Consider the following 19,572-nt stretch of genomic DNA (forward strand, 5'->3'; position numbering starts at 1 on the left):
CGGCTGTAGCGTAATGGTGGCCGTTGCGCGAACTAATGAACGATGGTGTCGCGAGAGAAGAGAGAAAAGAGAGAGAACGAGAGACGTGGTGGCGATTGAACAGTGCAGACAGGCTAAGGAAGAGGAGCATTCGATTCAATTCTTCCATCAGGTTCACCAGCAGTCCTTTGCAGAATAGCAGGTAGACAGCCGACGGATAGATAGACACCGAGAGTAAACTACAGTGGACTACAGGAATAGAACTGTGATCAGCACTCAGCAGTGTCAGTGTGTTTGTTGGTGGTTGTTGGTGCATCCGGTGATTTCTGTGCTGAAGCTTCTGAAAGATGAGGTATCGCGTGACGCTGTACCGCGTCCTGGGGCTGGGATTTCCGCGGGCCGGACTTTCGGCCTGAATCTCAGCAGTGGTACCCGAAATGAACCAGAAAGAAGCTTGAAGGGGGTTAGCTCGCGAATCAAGATGTCGTATTCGGGCCACAGCAGCCGGAGTCGAGCGGTACACATCGGTTCGATCTTCCAGAAGCTCCAAGGTCGCTTCACGGATGCGATGACCCCTCCTAAGCTTTCCACTGACAAGCGAATGCTTGACAAGACCTGGAAGCTCATGGACAAGGTCGTCAAGCTATGTCAGCATCAGAGAATGAACCTAAAGAACTCGCCACCGTTCATCCTGGACATTTTGCCAGATACCTATCAGAGGCTCAGGTTGATTTACAGCAAATACGAAGATCGAATGCATGTATTGCACAGCAACGAACACTTCTGCGTATTTATCAACAATCTGATGAGGAAGTGCAAGCAAGCAATTAAGCTCTTCAAGGAAGGGAAGGAAAAGATGTTCGACGAAACTTCCCATTATAGGAGGAACCTTACGAAGCTCAGCCTTGTCTTTAGCCACATGTTATCCGAACTCAAAGCTATTTTTCCGAATGGTGTCTACGCCGGGGATCAATTCCGGATTACGAAAGCTGACGCCGCCGAATTTTGGAAGGAACGCTTCGGAAACAGGCAAGCTTCTTGTTTACCACCCGTTTACCCCCTCCCCTTGTGCACCTGTACGTCATAAAACACTTAACCCTGTCGTCCTAAACCTTCCTTTTGCATCTTTTATATCCTCATCCCTTTTTGGCTTTTTATTTTCACTACAAATCTTACTGAGAATTCCTTTACATATTTCCTTTTTTCTACCGACACTTGTAACAACGTAAAACAAATATCTGAACACCGCTCTTTCTCCTTTTGACAAATTTGAAATTAACCAGAGACGCCCAGAAGAATTTCAGGTTAGTTTCCAAGGAAAACACCACAGTTAATCTTTGACGGTTTTATTTATCGTGGTTTGAAGATTATCAAAATGGCGGGAAGAAAAAAAGAATTGAAAAGAACAACCATTGGAAGCAAAGTTTGTATAGTTATAAAAGAACAATCGAGTTCACTTGGTGTTATTTTAATGGCGATTAAATTTTGTTTGAGAAGATTTAACTTTTCTATGTACGTCATAGTAGAGCAGTGGGAGCAGTGTTAAAAAGGCGGGCACGTGCGCGTTCCTAACCTAAAAATGGTACTCGATTCTCTAGCTGGCTGATATTGACGTTACTCTGTACGAAAGTGGAATGAATCGCTTCAGAGATAAAATTATAATCTTCGTACAAGTGAATGACGGAACAAGTAGCTTTCTCGAGAGACTAATAGTGCAAAGGGATTGCTAACACGACTCTTCATTTTTGGCTGAGCTCGACTGTTTGAGGAATTTATCGTTGTGGAGAGTTGCATTTGGTGCGATGTTACTCTGCGGTTGTTGGACTCTCACGAGTCCGATGTGTATTGCAACCCTCTAGGAAATCGAATTAATCGACGATAAATTATTGATTGCACGCACGATAGTCGTTCGTGCAGGAATGTATAAACATAGCTTAACTATCGTGAACTATTAAACGCAACGCATTTATTTGACGGTCAATAATCAATAATGAAAATCACCTCTTGTCACATATAGGCTAGGATGTCAATGTCTCTAACAAGTCTAATGGGTCAGGGTCTTTGTGAGAACTGGCCGTTGGAAAAATTGAATTATTACGTCATACTCCATCGATGAGTCAGATCAGTACAGAAAAGGGTATTCCTACGAACTGCAGCGTTGAAATAGCGTAAAGAAATCTTGATAACGGCTTGTCAATCTGATAAAGTCTTTGCTATTTTTTATCTTCAACAAGTAATGTCTTATTTGTATTGTATATACTTTTGGAATCTGCCAGTTGACGCTCGTTTTCATTTAAAAACAAAAGAAAGCTTTGTTTATCAATACTTTTCAACATATATAAATTTTTGTTTTAGCTACTACTAACCCAAAGTGTATATAATGAAAAACAATCTATATGGATGATGAGAAGTTTGAATGGCTTGAGAACTGGCAGAAAATTTTGGTTAATCCTTGATGACGACTTCCGGTGCGATAATAGAACGTATATTGTGACTGGTCTGGATGAGAGGCGTTGGAGCGTGTAGATAGGCTCAAGCTTGGACCGTTAAGTATCGAGGCTGCCTTAGTTCCTGTTGTTCGAATAATGTACAATCTCAAAAGGTTCCCACTACGCCTCAATGATTCGGAAGTTCATTGAACCCACCTTTGCAAACTACGCGCCAGTTTTCCGCAAAATTATTATTGTTTCTTGGAAGACCCGGAAAACAAAACCAAAATATCACACATGGTAAAACTTACCTAACAGGAAAATTAATGGAAAACCCCTTTGATTTCTTGTATCGGTAAAATTTAACAGTGAAGTGACGTACGAGTTTGCTGAGTTTTTTCTTTCTTAAGTGAATCGTAAATCTTAATAGTAAAGTTTCTAGAAATATGCAAAAACTTTGATTTTATTACAAATAGTGAGATGTTTTAAATGGAGTGTTAAAAGAAGTCGTAAACAGTACAATAACGAAGAATTTATCGGTTTATATGATCTTGCCTTTGGGTGAAGTCCGGTTTGATCATTATACAAACGACACCGCTGTATATATTTTACAATTTTAGTCAATTACTCTCCAAGTGCAATTATCGATGAGATACTAAGGAATGAAACGGGTACCCGCATATACCTCAAGTCGCAACTACATTTGACTTACGTGTGGTATTTTGTGTCGAGAAATCTACTTTAGTAAAAAATGATATACTTATAGTACCTCTGACGTAAATTAGCGTATGTATGCGTAGCAGTCGCTAACACGCCATTTCAGTCAAAACTGCACCTTCGTATAATTTTAAATCGAGATATCTCACAAACGCCTGGATTATACGATAACAAATAAGGATTTCGTTTAAGATGATTATGCTGACCGTGGTCTCAATATCATACCTAGGTCAAATAATACGAACTGATAAATTTTCTCAAAACTATTCTTTTGCTTTGAAACATTTTCGCAAAAGTCAATATTTTCGAAGAATTTTAACCGTTTCGAAGCTCTTTGCCAACACTGTTTATATTGAAACATTCGTGATACTCGTTCGGGGTATTCCGAAGTAAAGAAAAACGACAAACAACTGAGTCTTACGCGCGTCATGCACAAACCTGTATTAAAAATATTTGTAAACATCCTCCGCGTAGCTATTGTACTTTTTCAATGGTTTTTGTTTCCAGTCGTAAATTTTTGTTTGTACTCGTGATCTTATTCGCTGAAGCAACTTTCGATTCTTATTATTACGTGAAATATGTTTGACTATAAGAGACATCATCTCGCTCGTGGGGCGTTCTGTGTAAACAGACACAGTTGAAACGAGTGGGGCTGGTGCTACCGACGAATCGTGACGTTCTCCACACTCGCGCAGCCAGCCAGTCATTCATGAATTGGCTCGCGGCTCAACCCGCTCTCGCAGCTTATTTATACTGCCTGATAAATCGCTATACGCATAGCAGTTTCCTTTTTTCTAGAATACAAGCGAAAAATCCTCGCCGTCTCGTAATCGCAAACTAAGAACTACGCTTCGCCCCGCGCTTAATTTTTTCTTCGATTAAAAAAAATAATAATAATAAAACCACTAGTCGCGCATCTCATTGTTCCTCGCCTCTGCCTCATCGTCTCTCGCGTTAATAATCGCAACGATTATTTTGAATAATAAAATTGGCACTTTGGAGGAACTCGACGACGTGCTTCGCGGTAATAGTGCGTATTTAAAAAATTCCCATTATGCAACTCGGCGTCGGGATTAATTTCCGGGAAGTAATGCTAAATGATAAATTAATTGGTCCGTGTGCTTCTTGTTTTCTGCGCGTTGCCCTCGGCAGAGGATTTTCCACGCGCATCGGGAATAGAAGCGAGTTGTTTGTCTGCTTTGAAAATGCTTGGAAAATTATTTCGGCGTGCGTCCTAGTAATTTCGAGGCGGGGATATCTGGGTCTCTCGGTCCGCGCACTGAGTCCTGAAATCGATGACTGAACGAAATATCCAGTAGTGTAGCTACCGTGTCAGGGACAAACGAACGGGGCTACCTTCATTCACAAACTACTCGTTACATTTGCATCACTTACAGTGATTCACTGCTTTACGAATAAGCTCCGTAATGGAGTTTTATTAATGCACGGAGAAGTTCAATTTAGCTGCTGCTACAAACTTGGAAAAGCCTTCTTTTTTTTTACGGTTAAAGTAACGCGGAGGCGGGATGCGGGCGATTCTAGGGCGATCATGATGCGTCAAGCCGCTTCGATTACGTCGATGTGCGAACCTTCAGTTTCCGGTCAAATGATCCGCGGACATCCGGTTCACGTTTATACAACGCTGCCCACTTTACGCTCATTGCTGTACAGCCAGTTCTAAAATCTTTTTTCACTCGCCGCTCCCATCGTTCTTCCACGAATATCTCAATTATTTTCAAAAAAATCAACGTAAACTCGCACACGCGAATATCTTTGATAAACCAAGCGGAAGAATTCTGCAGAGTTCGAAGAATTTTAGTCCGGAGAGAAATTGGGGAAAGTTTTGATCGTTTCTCAAAGCACGGAAACTCGGTGAGGAATACACAGATGCGTGGTGGAATTAGCGAATAAAATGGATCAATTAGGGGGGAAAGCGATCCTTACGAGCGAAGCTTTGTCAGGCGCGTAGCTTTTTAACGAATAGACGGAAGAATAAAGATTGCTCGTCCTACACGAAATTTCCTGTGCTCGGCAACAACCAGTCGAGCACCGGAGGCCATCGAGCGGTTCTTTCGAGCAGGAAAAGCCGTTGTTTGCAGAGATTTTCTAAATTCCCAAAAATGGTGTATTTATAGACGGCTGTACCGATTGGTCAGTGGAAAATGTTCTCAAGCGCGTTTGGTGGTTAATTCGTCTCGCAGAGTCGAGCTATTCAAATGGAGAATTTTTAGCAGGAATTGTACGAGGATTGGTTTAGCGCTAGTATCTGGAGTAAGAATGGAGAGCAGAAACACAGCGGTGGTCTTTTTCCCTTCTTACCCCTTCCCCTTTGCCCCTCCCGTTTTTAGCCCATGTCGGGTTGGCGGCTCGCGAGTTAAGCTCACATCCGGATGTGATCCGAAGCGGAAGGAAGGGGACGTGACGTAGCGATTAAGGCAAATTAAAATCGAGCGAGCTGCACGAATCCCCACCACTCCCTCCTCCAAATTGCCAATTGTCCCAACCTACACGCTAATTCAATCTCAATCCTTCAATAATTATTCAAAATCTTTCGAGAAGCCGCTGCTGAAGTTTTCCACGCAAAAATACACTTTGAAATAAAACTCGCTGCTATTTTGTTTTAAGTTTGATAATGGCAAGAGCGAACGTGACTCTCTTTTACGCGACTTTTAACACTCCATTGACGCTACTTTTATCATCAACTTTTAACCAAACGAGCGAGACGAATCGAGTGATAGAAACACGGAGAAAAAGTGTGTTTGCTACCTTGAAATTCACTTCCAAGCAACCGATGACATTCTCCTCTGTTATTTTTACCCCGATCTACGCAATTGCTATTTTAGTATCAAAATTTATTCCATTTACATCAAGATTCGCTTGTTTTTCTTCGAGCCAAGCTCCATTCATGTGGTATTGTTTTATTGATTTATCGAAATCTATTTGCAATTTTTCTTAATTTTCATGTCGATGCTGTGCAAGAGTGTCGTATTATTGGATATTCAGCAATATTGCCTCTACTCGGTTTCTTGCGTCATTAAACGAGAGGGAATTCTGTTGGATGAAAAGATGAAAATCTACGAAATTTACGGAGAATCTTATTCCGTTTACGGAGTTTCCCGAGTAGTCCTTTCCCACGCCACGGAGATCACTGGATGTCGTGGAAAAAATTTTGTTTCTTAATACACGTAAGCCAAAGGTCCCTGCACTCCGGAGTTCTTTCCAATTAGTCCACTGGAGCAAGAAGTCACTCAAACTCCACTACAAATTAATTGCACTGCTGCGAATTGGGGGCTTTTGCATAATTAACGGTAAAGCGTCACGAGGAATTAATTAAATCATTGAATGGGTAACTTTGCCCTCTCGATTACCCCTGGAAAGTTTGTAAATTAAAGCCAAACGCGCGTTTCGTAGAAAATCGTTGTGAAAATTTGACAAAAATTGCTCGAGAAGATATTTTTTTTTATAGAAAGAAGACGAGGAGAGATAAATAAATGAATTCAGGTTTCCGGATAGGGCTTTAACTCGGTTGCTTAAGATATTTGTGTCAGCCGATATCATTTGGATTTCTTTGCTTTATCGAATGGCAATTTCATTGCAAATTGCATCGTGGCAAACAAGCTCTATTGCTCTCTAAGCATGTTCCCATTTTTATTCATGGATTGGCGAGCTTCTAGCCAGCTTGAAAGCTCCGAGAAACATCAGCGGCAACTGCAAATCTAGGCCAGGGAGTTTGACCTATCTTTCTCAGTCTTCCGCTGCATCCTCTTCATCTTCTTATACGTATTCTTCAGCCACTTCAACTCTTTCCACTCTCTCGTGCCACGAATCTTCGTCCCTTCCATCTCCTTCGTCCGCTTGATTTTTTTAATCTTCTTGCACATATTATTTATCCATGTCCTCTTTATCATTTCTGCTCCTTTGAAACGTACCAACTTACTATTACACGTATTAGTTTTCTCCATTCTTCCATATTTTTAATCAGACCATCGTACTTGTGATTCTTTAAGCCTTTCATCTTCCATTCTCCGCCACATTCGCTCCTTTCAGTTTTTCATATTATCAATCTTCTTTATCTCGCTGACAAACGCGATAAGCAAACTGGCACACAATCTATAATTAAAAATTTTCCAATACGACGGCCTTGGAGGAATATCCACCATAAAACTTAATAAAAATATGTGGGACATTTAAAGTTTAAAGTATATTTAATAAAATAGAGGTACAATATTTAACAAATGACACGTTGTTTCGTAAATAAGGTTTCAATCATAAGCACGTTAATTAAGTTGGGTGAGTACAGTGTTTGTCATTGATTGTAGAAAATTTGAGTGGCGTAAGTAAGATGAAGAGTATAGGAGGGGAGCCAAGGGTGGGGGTGGGTGGGTGGATAATTGAACATTTACATTAGGAGGAAAGGAAAGCTTTTCCCTGATGGAGTAAGGAAAGCAAATTAGGTCAGGCGGTCCGACCCATCTTCTCAGCTGCTGCTTATTATTCGCATTGAAATGCTTGGAGTCGTTTCTTCTCGGTTGTTCACGAGCGCCTGCCGGCCCCGTAGCTAGCTCTATGAATGGAGGCGGGCTTGGATCAGTCGTCAAGCAAGGACGCCTAATTATAGATACGTTAGTATCTCAATTTTCCTCTCCCGTACACCAGAGTTCACCTCTTTCATGATCTTCCTGCACCTTGCAACTAGCCCATTTACAAAATTCTCTTCCGTTTTCCATCAAACGCCACGTTTGCGTATACATTCTTCATTCTTCCCACGCACAAATAATCAATAGATTCATTTTTTATCCAGCCCATGCAAAGCGGGTTAGATTTCTAAGCAGTTTTGGATTTTTCATAAAGGATTGAGAACTTTCTAGAAATAACATAAGAAAGATTTATTTCCCCAAGTATACGTGTGTTCAACGTGCATCTATTAACTTTGTTCTATATTATATAATCAATGTTCGACAAACCTGTGCTTGTACAGAGATACACATTTTGTATTTCTATATCTAGTTTATCACAAATTATAAAAAAACATCTCGTGGAATAAAATTAAACTGGGATAATGTTCTTATACATGTAAAAATGTGGAATTCTTCTGGTAGTAATTACCAGAGAATTTAAATTTGTGGTATTAAATAATTGTAGGGGTGCAAACAAAAGCCACAGAAAGAATGTACAAATTGTGCAAGATTAGAAATATTTTTCTAAATTTTGTTTGAGGCTGTGGGGCTCTACGGTTGGCCCATGACGTTCCACGACCTTTCCTTCCTTGTCGACGATGAACTTTGTGAAGTTCCACTTGATGAAGTTGCCCAAAGTGCCACCCTGCTCCTTTTTCAAGTATTTCCACAGGGGATGCGTGTTTTCACCATTCACGTCAATCTTTTCAAACAAGTCAAACTTGACCTAAAAATGTATTCAGGACATTTTATTAACAAAGATGGATCCAAAGAAATTTCTAACGAGGAGTGGATTTGTTAAAATTATTTTCACTTGAAATATACCTTTTGACGATCAGCAAAACTGCAAATTTCTTCGGCGTTTCCTGGTTCCTGACCTTGGAATTGATTACACGGGAATGCCAAAATGCGAAGACCTGAAGATTGAGCAAAATTTGAGATAAATTATAATCAATTGATGAAAAATTTAATAGTGAACTGATTTACCTTTGCTTTCCGCATACTCATCGTATAATTCATTGAGTTCTTTATAATTGGTGGCTGTTAGACCGCATTTCGATGCCACGTTGACAATTAAGCAAACATGACCTTTGTACCTGTAAGCAGCGAAATCATCTTTTATTCGAACTTCTTATTTCCTACAGAGAAATTCTTACTTCGACAAAGGTACTTCCTCTCCTTTGATAGAATTCGCTGTAAAGTCGTAAATCGACGTGGCCGATTTATAATCCTGATTCCCACTCATTACTAAACAAACAAAAAAAACAAAGATTCATCACTTTATACTGTATATCCATAAACTTATTATTTCAAAGCACCAAACTTTAAAAGGAATATGAAAAACTAAATGCCATGCGGGATAAGGAATTCTAAATTATATTAAATATATACAGGATCTGCTATTTAAAATTCCCCATAGCATATGTTTAAGTAGACGTATAAGTCTGTAACTACAAGAGGTTTTAAAATTTTGCATAGCGAAGTTTTTTCGAAATTTTTTATACTATTTTCATTCAGAGAGGTTTTATTTAAGATTTCGATATCTTTAATAGTTACGGAGATAAACATGAATGTTTCTTTTTACGTGCTTGCTTTATTGCATTTTAAATGTCGGACCCTGTATATATATATATATATATATACGCAGTGAAATTTATCTGTTTAGCTCCGGTGAATTGTAATTTAATTAAAAGAATCTGTTAGAACGAGGTTTTTAACTTCAGTATTATTTTTAAAAGTTTTGAGTGTGTATATACTGGATATATAACAATAATTAAATTTCGAATTTTTTTGAAACCATTATTAACGGTAGGGTCACTATCTCAATGGGGATCCGAGTTCAGTGAAACTGCTTTCCGAGAATAATCGATGGCAAAAGCTGACGCAAGTGCTATAATAATGGTACTACAGGAAATAGCCTAACTAATTGAATGGGAGCGCTGTATACAAAAGTTTTCTATTTCTGTTCACTATGACAGCTTCACGTTTCTATTTATCACCTAATCACTTAATAAACAATGAAACCATCCTTTTACTTGATAACCAAGAACATTTGATATTTTTAAATTTTCGACATGCATTAGCTTTGGACATAATTGCTTTGAAACCTTATTTACATGAAAAAATTAATTACTGGATTTTTCTATAATTAGATTTTTTAAAATATCTCTCTACTGTACTGATGGATATTTTTAGCAACAATACTTAAAGCAAATGGTACGAATTATTATTTATTACGTGCCTGAGAAACTTCGTAAGAAACCAATACTTATTGGAAGCCCTGCTAATTTTGTAATACGCATTTTCCATGCAAGATAGATTCCTGAAATGATCCACAACAAATAATATCGATTTTGCAGGTTTCTCAATCATTTTATTTTTTCAAAATTCATGATTTATATAAAATTTTCATTCAGATTTTCTTTTCTGCCTGAATAAAAAAAAATGACTAGAGAAACAAGTTTCCATCATACAAATCTAACTACTATGTTAAAATCATTCAAATTCAACTCATTGAGTCAATTCTAACACATTACAAACATGTGCCATCTCACGGAGAATTCTTAAACAGCAAAACTGCAAATCATTTCTATTGATACCTTTTTACATAAACAAATTTTAAGAAACAGCGAATCTCCATTATCGAGCTACTCTTGATGACTCTATTCGTGATATCCGGTCAAGATCCCGAGACTGAACGGTCCTGCCATCTACTGGAGAACTCTCAAACTCCGAGTCACTAAATTTAACCTTCAAATTTTCTTTCTAGAACGTTATCATTTTTCGCTTCGTCAGATTGATCGAATGAAAACATCAAGAAATTTCTGTGGTCTATAAAAACGAATCTTAAACTAGCCATCAGCTTAAAGTTTATCTTTATAAAAGTTAGAAAATGGAACTCCCTACAAGTCATAAGATAGCAGCAATTATCAAATTGAAAATATTATTTCTGTGGTCATCCAGCCAATAGTGAATATACTAAAATTACAAAGCTTGTATCTCGTTATAACCTTATCACAGGTCCTTGTATGAGTAGAACGAAATGCGAAATGATAACTTATGACGCAGATACACTATTTTGACACGACTACCAGTAAAGACGTTCGATAAAACGTACCTTTTGAAAAACGGAAACAATGTATCACTTGAAAACAATGATGTGTTCTCTGTTTCACATTCGAATTGCGACTGTGAAAAGTGAACTGTAAACGCAAAGTGCAACCCAAAAGCCGGACTCTGAAGTCTGAATTAGAATTAACGCTTTATAGAGCAAAGCAAGCTGTGAAGGAAAAGCTAGCAGCGCCAAAGTCTGCGAGCGTTAAACCTTGCGAACTTATATCGAGGCTTCTGCGCGTTTCGTACTACAATCGAATCTCATGTAAACTCCACAGTAAACGTTTTCTTAAATAATTAATCACACATTTATGTGTACTACACCTCTTTCTGTTTTGTTTTCTTCGTTTATACATATTATCCATTCACACGAATAGTTTGAAGCTTTAGAGCAAAAATGTATACAACACTTGTCTGACTCTTTTTGTTTCATTAACCTTGCATCATACTATGCAATTATTTCAAGTCTTTACTAATGCAAACAATTCAAACATGACATGTCACTAAATGTTTTATTTGTTTTCATTTGATGACCTAACTTCTATTCGTATTAGTAATCGTATAAATTAAAAAAAAAAATAATGTATTACCATTAATACAATTTTTCTTAATATTGTGAGTCATTTGTTTGTTTAGTTTGATTTAAAAAATGAATTTTAATGGAATAGATATGTAAATGGAACAAATGCTTTGCTAGTAAAAATTCATAAGCAGGGGGAAAGGGAGGCAGACAAGCAAGAAAGAACAAATAGCAGGACAGTAAGATAATGACTGCTTTTATTAATAATTTATTTGATGTGCTACAACTGTTAGAAGTTTTCTAAAATTATAACGCCATTATAATTCGATATGTGTCTGTTTAACGATGAGAACAGGTACAAGGTTAGGTCAAATATATCAACAATGTTATGATAATCGTGTCGCGTTGAATTTTTTTATAATCATTCATATACCCGCGCGCGCATACATATATATATATATATATATATAATAAAATATAAATTGCAGAAAAAATCTGCACAGTCAGACTTACCGCGGAAACTCTTTTATCAAACTACAATAGGATTGAATGACTTTCATATTTCGAGCTGCTTAATCATGCATATTTTTATCTATTTCAGCACATTGGTCCCGTGGAAAGTATTCAGGCATGAACTGAATCAAGTTCATCCCATTAGTTCCGGTCTCCAAGAGATGGCCTTGAAGTCTACGATTGATCTTACCTGCAATCATTACATTTCGAACTTCGAGTTCGACGTATTTACAAGGTGAGCGTGGGAGGAGAGCTAATTTCATTATTAACACACTAACTGAAATGAATTATCTCTTATTCACAAAGTTAAAAATAGTTCTTTTAGTTTGAGGATATTTAAAACATTAATACTTATCTTTACTGAGAAGGAATAATATTAATAATTATTGAAATTAATATTTTTTTAGGTTATTTCAACCATGGTCAACTTTATTAAGAAACTGGAAGATTCTGGCTGTGACCCATCCTGGGTACGTTGCTTTCTTAACGTACGACGAGGTTAAAGCACGTTTGCAAAAGTATTGTATCACCAAACCTGGGAGTTACGTGTTTCGATTGAGCTGTACAAGGCTAGGACAATGGGCGATTGGCTATGTGACGTCAGATGGTGACATCCTCCAAACTATACCGCACAACAAAAGTTTATGCCAAGCTTTATTGGATGGTCATCGAGAAGGATTGTAAGTCGATTTTAATGATAAAGTCGCTTGGATAATAACTGAAGTTTTAAAACTTTTCCTCGTTTCAGCTATTTGTATCCGGACGGACGAAATGTTAACCCAGATTTAACGTGGGCGGTGCAACCAACTCCTGAGGAACACATAAAAGTTACCGCAGAGCAGTACGAGTTGTATTGTGAAATGGGTAGCACATTCCAATTATGCAAAATCTGTGCTGAACACGATAAAGATGTCAGAATAGAACCGTGTGGTCATCTTCTTTGTACGCCGTGCCTCACAGCTTGGCAGGTAGCAGTGATAATCCTACATTTTCAATTAACTGGATCTATTGCGAAAATAACAAAAATGTTATACAAATTAGTAATATTGAATAATTGAGAAATTAATAGTGTATGATATATTTGTTCAAGGACTCGGAAGGACAGGGCTGTCCGTTTTGTCGAGCTGAGATAAAAGGCACCGAGCAAATAGTGGTGGATCCGTTCGATCCTAGAAGAACTCATAGAGCAGCAATTCAATCGGCCTCGGCTAGCAGTAACGCGTCAACTCCTACGCGGGACCTTGACCCCGACACCGAGGTATCCGACTAGGACAGTGATTCTCAGTTTTGCTCGAACTTGTTTTGCTACATTGAACAAACCACCACCGGCATCCTCCCTATTAAATTCACGTTACACCAGAGAATCCGACGAACACATTTTCTTGCAATATTTTCGTATCACGTGCATTCATTCTCGTTGAGAACCACTGGACTAGCCTCAACACCCATCCCCCATTAATATCGATAATGTGCTCTCTGTGTATAACGATTTCTAAGTAGTACGCCTCATTTTCAAAAGAGCCTCACGCATTTCACGCCTCCATTCAAGTTTTTCCTACATAGATACGATCTCGTACTTTTTTGCGAAATTCGATCATTTCCTTGGATGGCATCCTGCATTTTTTATCGTTCTTCGCACCTAATTTTTAATTGAATGATCTTATCACGAAAATTGGTGGCTATACTTGGCATAGTTATTAATATTTTCGGAGTTTTAGTCATCAATTAGCTCGTGCTATTTTTATTCTTTTCATTTGAGTTTTGCGTCTAGTCCAAATTATGTCATATGGCTGGTGTATAGCATTTCTTCCAGCAAACAACCAATGTTTCCGCTTTTAAAAACAATTCGCAACACGAATCTTGATCTATTAAGACTAACAGTGGTAAATTGTACAATTTTGATATTCGGGGGGAAATCCAGAATTTGGATATGCCAAGGTAGGTTGCTTTGTGCATTTTTTGAAAGCTAAACCAATCAGTGGCTTATAGTTTACACGTAAATTTGTAAAAAAAACGCCATATTTTATCCGCAGAAACGCGTTTGCAGTCGTTTGGTTGTCGCTGCAAAAGGAAAAAAATCGAAACATTTTTCAAGATTGCAATATTACAGATCAATTATAACTTTCTACTCGAATTCGTCGATTAAGCATGAAAATGAGGCTGTAAGGGTAATACACGTTTTCGAGCAGATAAATAGTTTATAAATTAAGAGAACAATGTTTAATTGAAACAGAAATTAATCTGTGTATATTCTATTGAAATTTGTTATATGTACCTGCTGGCGTTAGAAACTAATGTAATGACGAAGAAAAGCATTCGTACTATATTATACTTTTTTTCATTAGATATTTATTATTTATTAGAAGGAGACAGAGCCCACACAATACCAGTGCTTCAGTATTACTGATCAAAATAATTTCTGTATTCATATCTGCATGTGTGTGCAATCAATTACTTGTGATTTCATTGACCAGCTTCATTAATGAATTTTATTAAGCGATAATCAATGGTCTTTTGTACCTCACTTAGATACTTTTAACAAAATTTACAGAATTTCATTAATGAAACGATTGGCGTGTCTGTGCGTGGCAACTCTGATCAAATTAATTGAAACAAATGAAAGTTTCAGTGTTGTAAATTCAGCCGCTGCCTACAATTTTTACTGCTTTTCGCACATTTTTGTACGACTATTTTTTTTGTCACTACGCGCCTTTTCTTCCAAAGGCTTGTGCTGCGTAGAGAACGATACAAAGCGCTAGATTACTAAAATGCTTAAATGTTAAATAATTAGCAACGATTGTTGTTTGTACGATGAAAAATAAGGGTAGTGGATATAATGATAATGGGCGATCCTTGGCGTGCATTAGCTGAGAACGCGTTTAGATAAATTTAGCGAGACTTTCGTCGTTTTTTCTCTCTCATTGTAAAATACTAGGGACTTAATAAGTTGAATCTTTTTTTAAATAAAGCTGTATTATCATTACATCGTGTCAATTCTGCTTAAACACTCGAAACATACATAAACACTTGACCCTTTTGCTGGATATTCTGTAATCGCATTATGGCCTTTATTTCAATCGGCCAATTTAGCTTAATATATTTGTTCATAGAAACTTCGTATATCTTACAAAAAATCTGTAAAAATTTATTCAAAGAAAGACTCGAACCATTTATTTGATGAAATAAGGTTCCTGGATTTATTCCAGCAACAGGGAAGCAACGAGGTGGTTTTGATGCAATCGTTCGCATGACATTTTTTGTTTATATTTCACACTATGTTATCTACTGGGTCCATTGCTCTGCCCGTTGCATGATCTGATCGGTAATGTACATACGCAAAAAGAAGACACTTTAGCTCTGTTTCAGGTAAGTTTCAAATTGCATTATGATCGTTCGCTTAATGCTTTGTATTTTTTGCTTGCAAATTTTCTGTGACGTTGCTATTTTTGTTTGTTTATTATTTGAATTATTATTATTTTTATCTTTTCACTTACATTTCAACCAAAAATTCGGGTCTTTGTCATTTTTTACCAATAGGGTCATTTGATTAATCACATTGGAACTAAGGATTGTAGTGAAAATCTCGTTAAAACTAATTTTACGAAAGTAAAGTAATCATCACGATAAAATTATGTATCTTACACCATCAAAGCAAGCTGAACAAATCAATTGATCTGTTAACGGGAAAATAATTTGGAGACTAACATGATTACTTTTTTCCTATTTCAGGACATAATGGAGCTTTGCAATGGGAATTGTGGGAGTATTTGTGACGTTTCCGACGACGAGGATGATTCCAGTCCGACGAATTCGCCAGTGCCACCTAAACGGATCGGTCCGAGTCCTCCGCTTCCTCCACGAAGGCCATCCCCGTCACCAACGCCTAATAACAGTCAAGCCAGGAACGGAAGACACATCACTGTGCCAAAGGAAAATGCTCCTCCACCACCACCCACTGCTGTTACTGTAATTCTTGGACCAGAAAATCAGCAGAATAATAAAGGTAAAATAACTCTATTAAATACCTACTGATCGTGATTTAGTTAAATCTGAAACAATGAATATTGCAGTGAAAAACGAGGCACGTTACGACATGTCGCATAGAGGATTTTCTCTGTCGCCAGCTCCTCCGGCGCCACCAATGGTGGTCAGAGGCAATCGGAATCGGTCGCATCGAACGCACGGTGCTCCTGCGCCGAACCAGTCACCACCAATCACGACGACACCGCTTTTGCCAGAAAAAAACCGAGGGAGTTCCAGTAGTAGCGCGAGCATTCAAGGTCATACGACTAGTCATTTAACCTCCTCTGCCCCACCAGTTCCACCCCCATTATCAGCACCAAGACCGCCAAGAAATTCCAAGGAGAGCTCAAAGCAGGACCACCATTATGAGAACACCATAGTTATACCTGGTACCAGGCAACACGTGGTGAAAAATATAAATTTGGAGAGCAACAGGGCACGCCTGACCGCCTTAATGAGAGGAACCGAGGATGGAGCTGCGCACTCCGCCAAAAGTGAAGGTGCTGCTTATGAAAACGTCAATGTTGAGCACATAGCCAAGCTCACTGCCCTAGGATTCGCTCAGGACGCCGTCATCAGGGCCCTCGGCATCACTAGAAATGATTTAGAAATGGCACGCGATATTTTGCACGAGTTTGCCACTAAATTCTCCTGACCAGGTAAATATACGTTCATCTCAAAACATGAGTTACTGTTGTGGTTCAATAGCATATATTTCATATTGGCCTTTCCACATTTTAGTAGCCAATTCAGATGACTCATGACCAGTGCTACCTGCTAGACGCTACTTTTGACTCGGCAGTAATTCCGTAACTCTCAATTCTTCGCGGACTACGAGCTGAGGAACTTATAGCGCTCATTCTCTAAATGAGAATAGAGAAAACGATTAGTGCCCGCCGAGTACAAAGTATTTCTTTGTAAATAAGAAACTAGTTAAAGTGGTACGTACTAAGTTTTGTAGTATAAAGAGTAGGAAGAGTTGCTAAAAGATGTCCACAATACAAATTTGCTAATTGTAAAAAATTCCCTAGTCTTATTAGTTTGCTAAATTCTTATTTTGTCTAAAATAATTTTACATTTGGCAACTTTAAATTATGTATCACTCATTTTCATTATACCTACTCTCTGTACTGACTTACGTAGCGTAATTAGATTCTGAATATACTTAACAAAAAAGAGTTTAATGTATTAATGCATGCATGCACAAGCGTGCTGTATGTCAGTATGCAAAGGAGTGTGTACTATACTTCGTCTCATGTGATATACTTATGTCTTGGATGCGAAAAATCGCAACGATCTGGCCGCATTTTTATGAGACATAGGAGGGAAATAGAATTAGATTTGTATGTATAAATCAGAACATCAAAATTTATAAAAAAAAAGAAACAAAAAAATATAAAAGCCATTGCAAATATTATACAACCGATGTTATAGATTGAACCAATTCATACCTGTATAATTGTAAATGTGCAGTAACACCTCTGTGAAAATATTTAAGTCACAAAAGCCATTGTTATTTTTGGAAAGAAACCGAGTAAATTTGCCATATTTTTATCACATTGTATCATATATACATACTCGATTATTTTCAATATATTTTTTTAAGCCTGTGTAGATATTGATTTTTTTTTTAACAAAAACGAAACTGTTCGTGGCAGCTAATTCCACGAGTTGATATTCAATTTTTAATTAACACAATACGTAATTAGTACAAAAATAAAGGCTAGAGTTTATATTGATAAATTGTGTTAATAAGATAGAATATATACTATATATTGATAGGTATGAATCCTGGTGTTAGAACATAACAAATAATCTAGCATTATGTCAGTGATAATTGGCTTTAAATGAACACATTCACATCACTGTGTATATTTGATGCATTAAAACCTGTTTAGATAATATTAAAAATAATAATGATGGTGACGATATAGCTAGATCCTTGATCCTAATATTCTAATTTTAAAATAACAAAAAAGATAAATTTCTTTATTAATGGTCAGGGCTCTTGCCTTTCTAGTGGATATCTGTTCCTTTTTATTAATACGGATTTTAACTGTAATAGTGATCCTGCTAATATTATTGAACGATCAACAAGTGCAAATTCCCAAAGCAAGCTTGCTGTACCAATCATATGCGGATGTTTTCGATTATCAGTATAATTATAAGAAAAACATTTGACTCAATTCTCTAATCATTCAAATAGCAACTATAACCATAAGACATACACCGTGTAATAAGTATATTTCACGTGTGAATGCCCACATTTATCTCGACAAATATTTTAATGTGACTTTTCAAGACTAATTCATAATTGTCTCATTCTTAATTACTCAACTTCAATGTTCAGCAGATTGCCAGTCGTTTGCATGCGCCTACGTACAAATTGTAAATATTGGCGTGTCATGATTATTTGAATCTATGCAGATCTTTCTTATTTACCTTTGTACTTCGGTTTCACGGAAAAATGCATAATAAGAGATAAGAGAGATTTGGCCTGAATTCACATCGAAATTGAGGTTCCCAATGAAGCCTACCTCGTGACTATACCAAATGTACCATTTAAGGGGCCATTTAGAGGGAATAGTCAGTATTCTTTAATTAATTAATCTAAATATATTATTCCCTAAATTACACACACAGTCTAGATAATATTATATATTAATATATTCTTATTATAAATATAGTTTTTTGGTAAATTTTAATAATTGACTGACTTTTTTATGCTTTAATTATAGACTGATAATTCCCTCTAAATTTGACGAAATACGCATAGTATTAGTAAATCAATGTATAATATTAATATATTATAATATATATTATTCACGATATTATACAGATGTATAATATAATATATATTAAGGCATCGATATTTCTGCATTTTAAGTGCAACGCGTAAAAGTGGTAGAGACTTTCGAAGAATTATGCATGATATTAAATATAAAAATATTAAAATGCAATCACTGTTCCTTCAGTGCAATTGATACAATCGTTGACTAAAAATCGATTGATTAAACGGCACTGTTGTTTGAAAAATATTTTTCAATAAAAAATCTTATAAGAGTTTAATCTGTGGAAATGACCTAGGAGTTTTCCGAGTTATAACTTCTTTAAAGAAATATTTGAGAGAGATAACAAAATACGTCGATAATTAAAAAAGTGTGCTTGAGTAATAAATTTAACTCTATTGTAAAAGTATAGCCGCTATTGTAACAAAGAATGTAAAGTATCTTTAAAATTTGATAAATTTCTATTCAAGACACTTTTATAATTATTGGCATAGACATTGTTTCCACTGTCATAGTTAATGCAGCGGATCGATCGAACGTAGTATTCGTATATTTAGCAGTCCCATGAAGGGCTTCACTTCGCCTTCGAATTTCTTGTCCAAATACACTCAGTAAATTTAGCAATCCTATTTTTCTACATTTCGTCCGAGAAAGAAAGGATGATCAGCGCTGTCGCGATTTTCTTGTGCACTTTAAAAGAATAATCGTTTTAGTGCAATATCTAGATTAGAGTGTAGATATCCTATCTGATTTATTCAGTCGCTGTATAAATTCTTTTATTACATATGTCACGAAATAAAACATACTGTTTA

The 19,572-nt window shown here is 36.9% G+C and overlaps 2 protein-coding genes across 3 annotated transcripts; one reads left to right on the forward strand and one right to left on the reverse strand.

Moving 5' to 3' along the window:
• The first annotated feature begins 70 nt into the window (after positions 1-70).
• Positions 71-19,569, forward strand: Cbl (E3 ubiquitin-protein ligase CBL). Its single transcript, XM_066728634.1, has 8 exons — positions 71-1,008; positions 12,037-12,183; positions 12,356-12,628; positions 12,697-12,916; positions 13,039-13,206; positions 15,678-15,951; positions 16,019-16,630; positions 16,713-19,569. Exons 1-7 carry the CDS (start codon positions 461-463, stop codon positions 16,624-16,626), a joined length of 2,238 nt encoding a protein of 745 aa, XP_066584731.1. The 5' UTR covers positions 71-460; the 3' UTR covers positions 16,627-16,630; positions 16,713-19,569.
• LOC136774385 (uncharacterized) lies at positions 7,997-11,105 on the reverse strand. 2 transcript variants are annotated; one of them, XM_066728639.1, is made up of 6 exons: positions 10,920-11,105; positions 10,044-10,124; positions 8,959-9,049; positions 8,789-8,898; positions 8,627-8,718; positions 7,997-8,528 (listed from the first exon to the last, which is right to left on the reverse strand). In XM_066728639.1, the coding sequence occupies exons 2-6, from the start codon at positions 10,102-10,104 to the stop codon at positions 8,313-8,315; spliced, it is 570 nt and encodes a 189-aa protein (XP_066584736.1). In that variant the 5' UTR covers positions 10,105-10,124; positions 10,920-11,105; the 3' UTR covers positions 7,997-8,312. The 2 variants fall into 2 exon arrangements, with proteins under 2 accessions (XP_066584736.1, XP_066584737.1); XM_066728640.1 differs by lacking the exon at positions 10,044-10,124 and having other exon boundaries at positions 10,920-11,100.
• Positions 19,570-19,572: the final 3 nt, after the last annotated feature.

Source organism: Prorops nasuta, unplaced genomic scaffold, assembly GCF_024137725.1.
Source record: "Prorops nasuta isolate Cenicafe-Biocafe unplaced genomic scaffold, Cenicafe_Pnas_1.2 PNAS00006, whole genome shotgun sequence".
Lineage (NCBI taxonomy): Eukaryota > Metazoa > Arthropoda > Insecta > Hymenoptera > Bethylidae > Prorops > Prorops nasuta.

Bases quoted from the DNA above. Each gene is read 5' to 3' on its own strand.
- Cbl (XM_066728634.1), top strand. From the start codon at position 461: ATGTCGTATTCGGGCCACAGCAGCCGGAGTCGAGCGGTACACATCGGT. The intron at 12,184-12,355 runs GTGAGCGTGGGA...ATATTTTTTTAG, and splicing joins GAGTTCGACGTATTTACAAG to GTTATTTCAACCATGGTCAA. The intron at 12,629-12,696 runs GTAAGTCGATTT...TCCTCGTTTCAG, and splicing joins GATGGTCATCGAGAAGGATT to CTATTTGTATCCGGACGGAC.
- LOC136774385 (XM_066728639.1), bottom strand. From the start codon at position 10,104: ATGCGTATTACAAAATTAGCAGGGCTTCCAATAAGTATTGGTTTCTTA. The intron at 8,899-8,958 runs GTAAGAATTTCT...CGCTGCTTACAG, and splicing joins GAGGAAGTACCTTTGTCGAA to GTACAAAGGTCATGTTTGCT. The intron at 8,719-8,788 runs GTAAATCAGTTC...CTCAATCTTCAG, and splicing joins TGAGTATGCGGAAAGCAAAG to GTCTTCGCATTTTGGCATTC.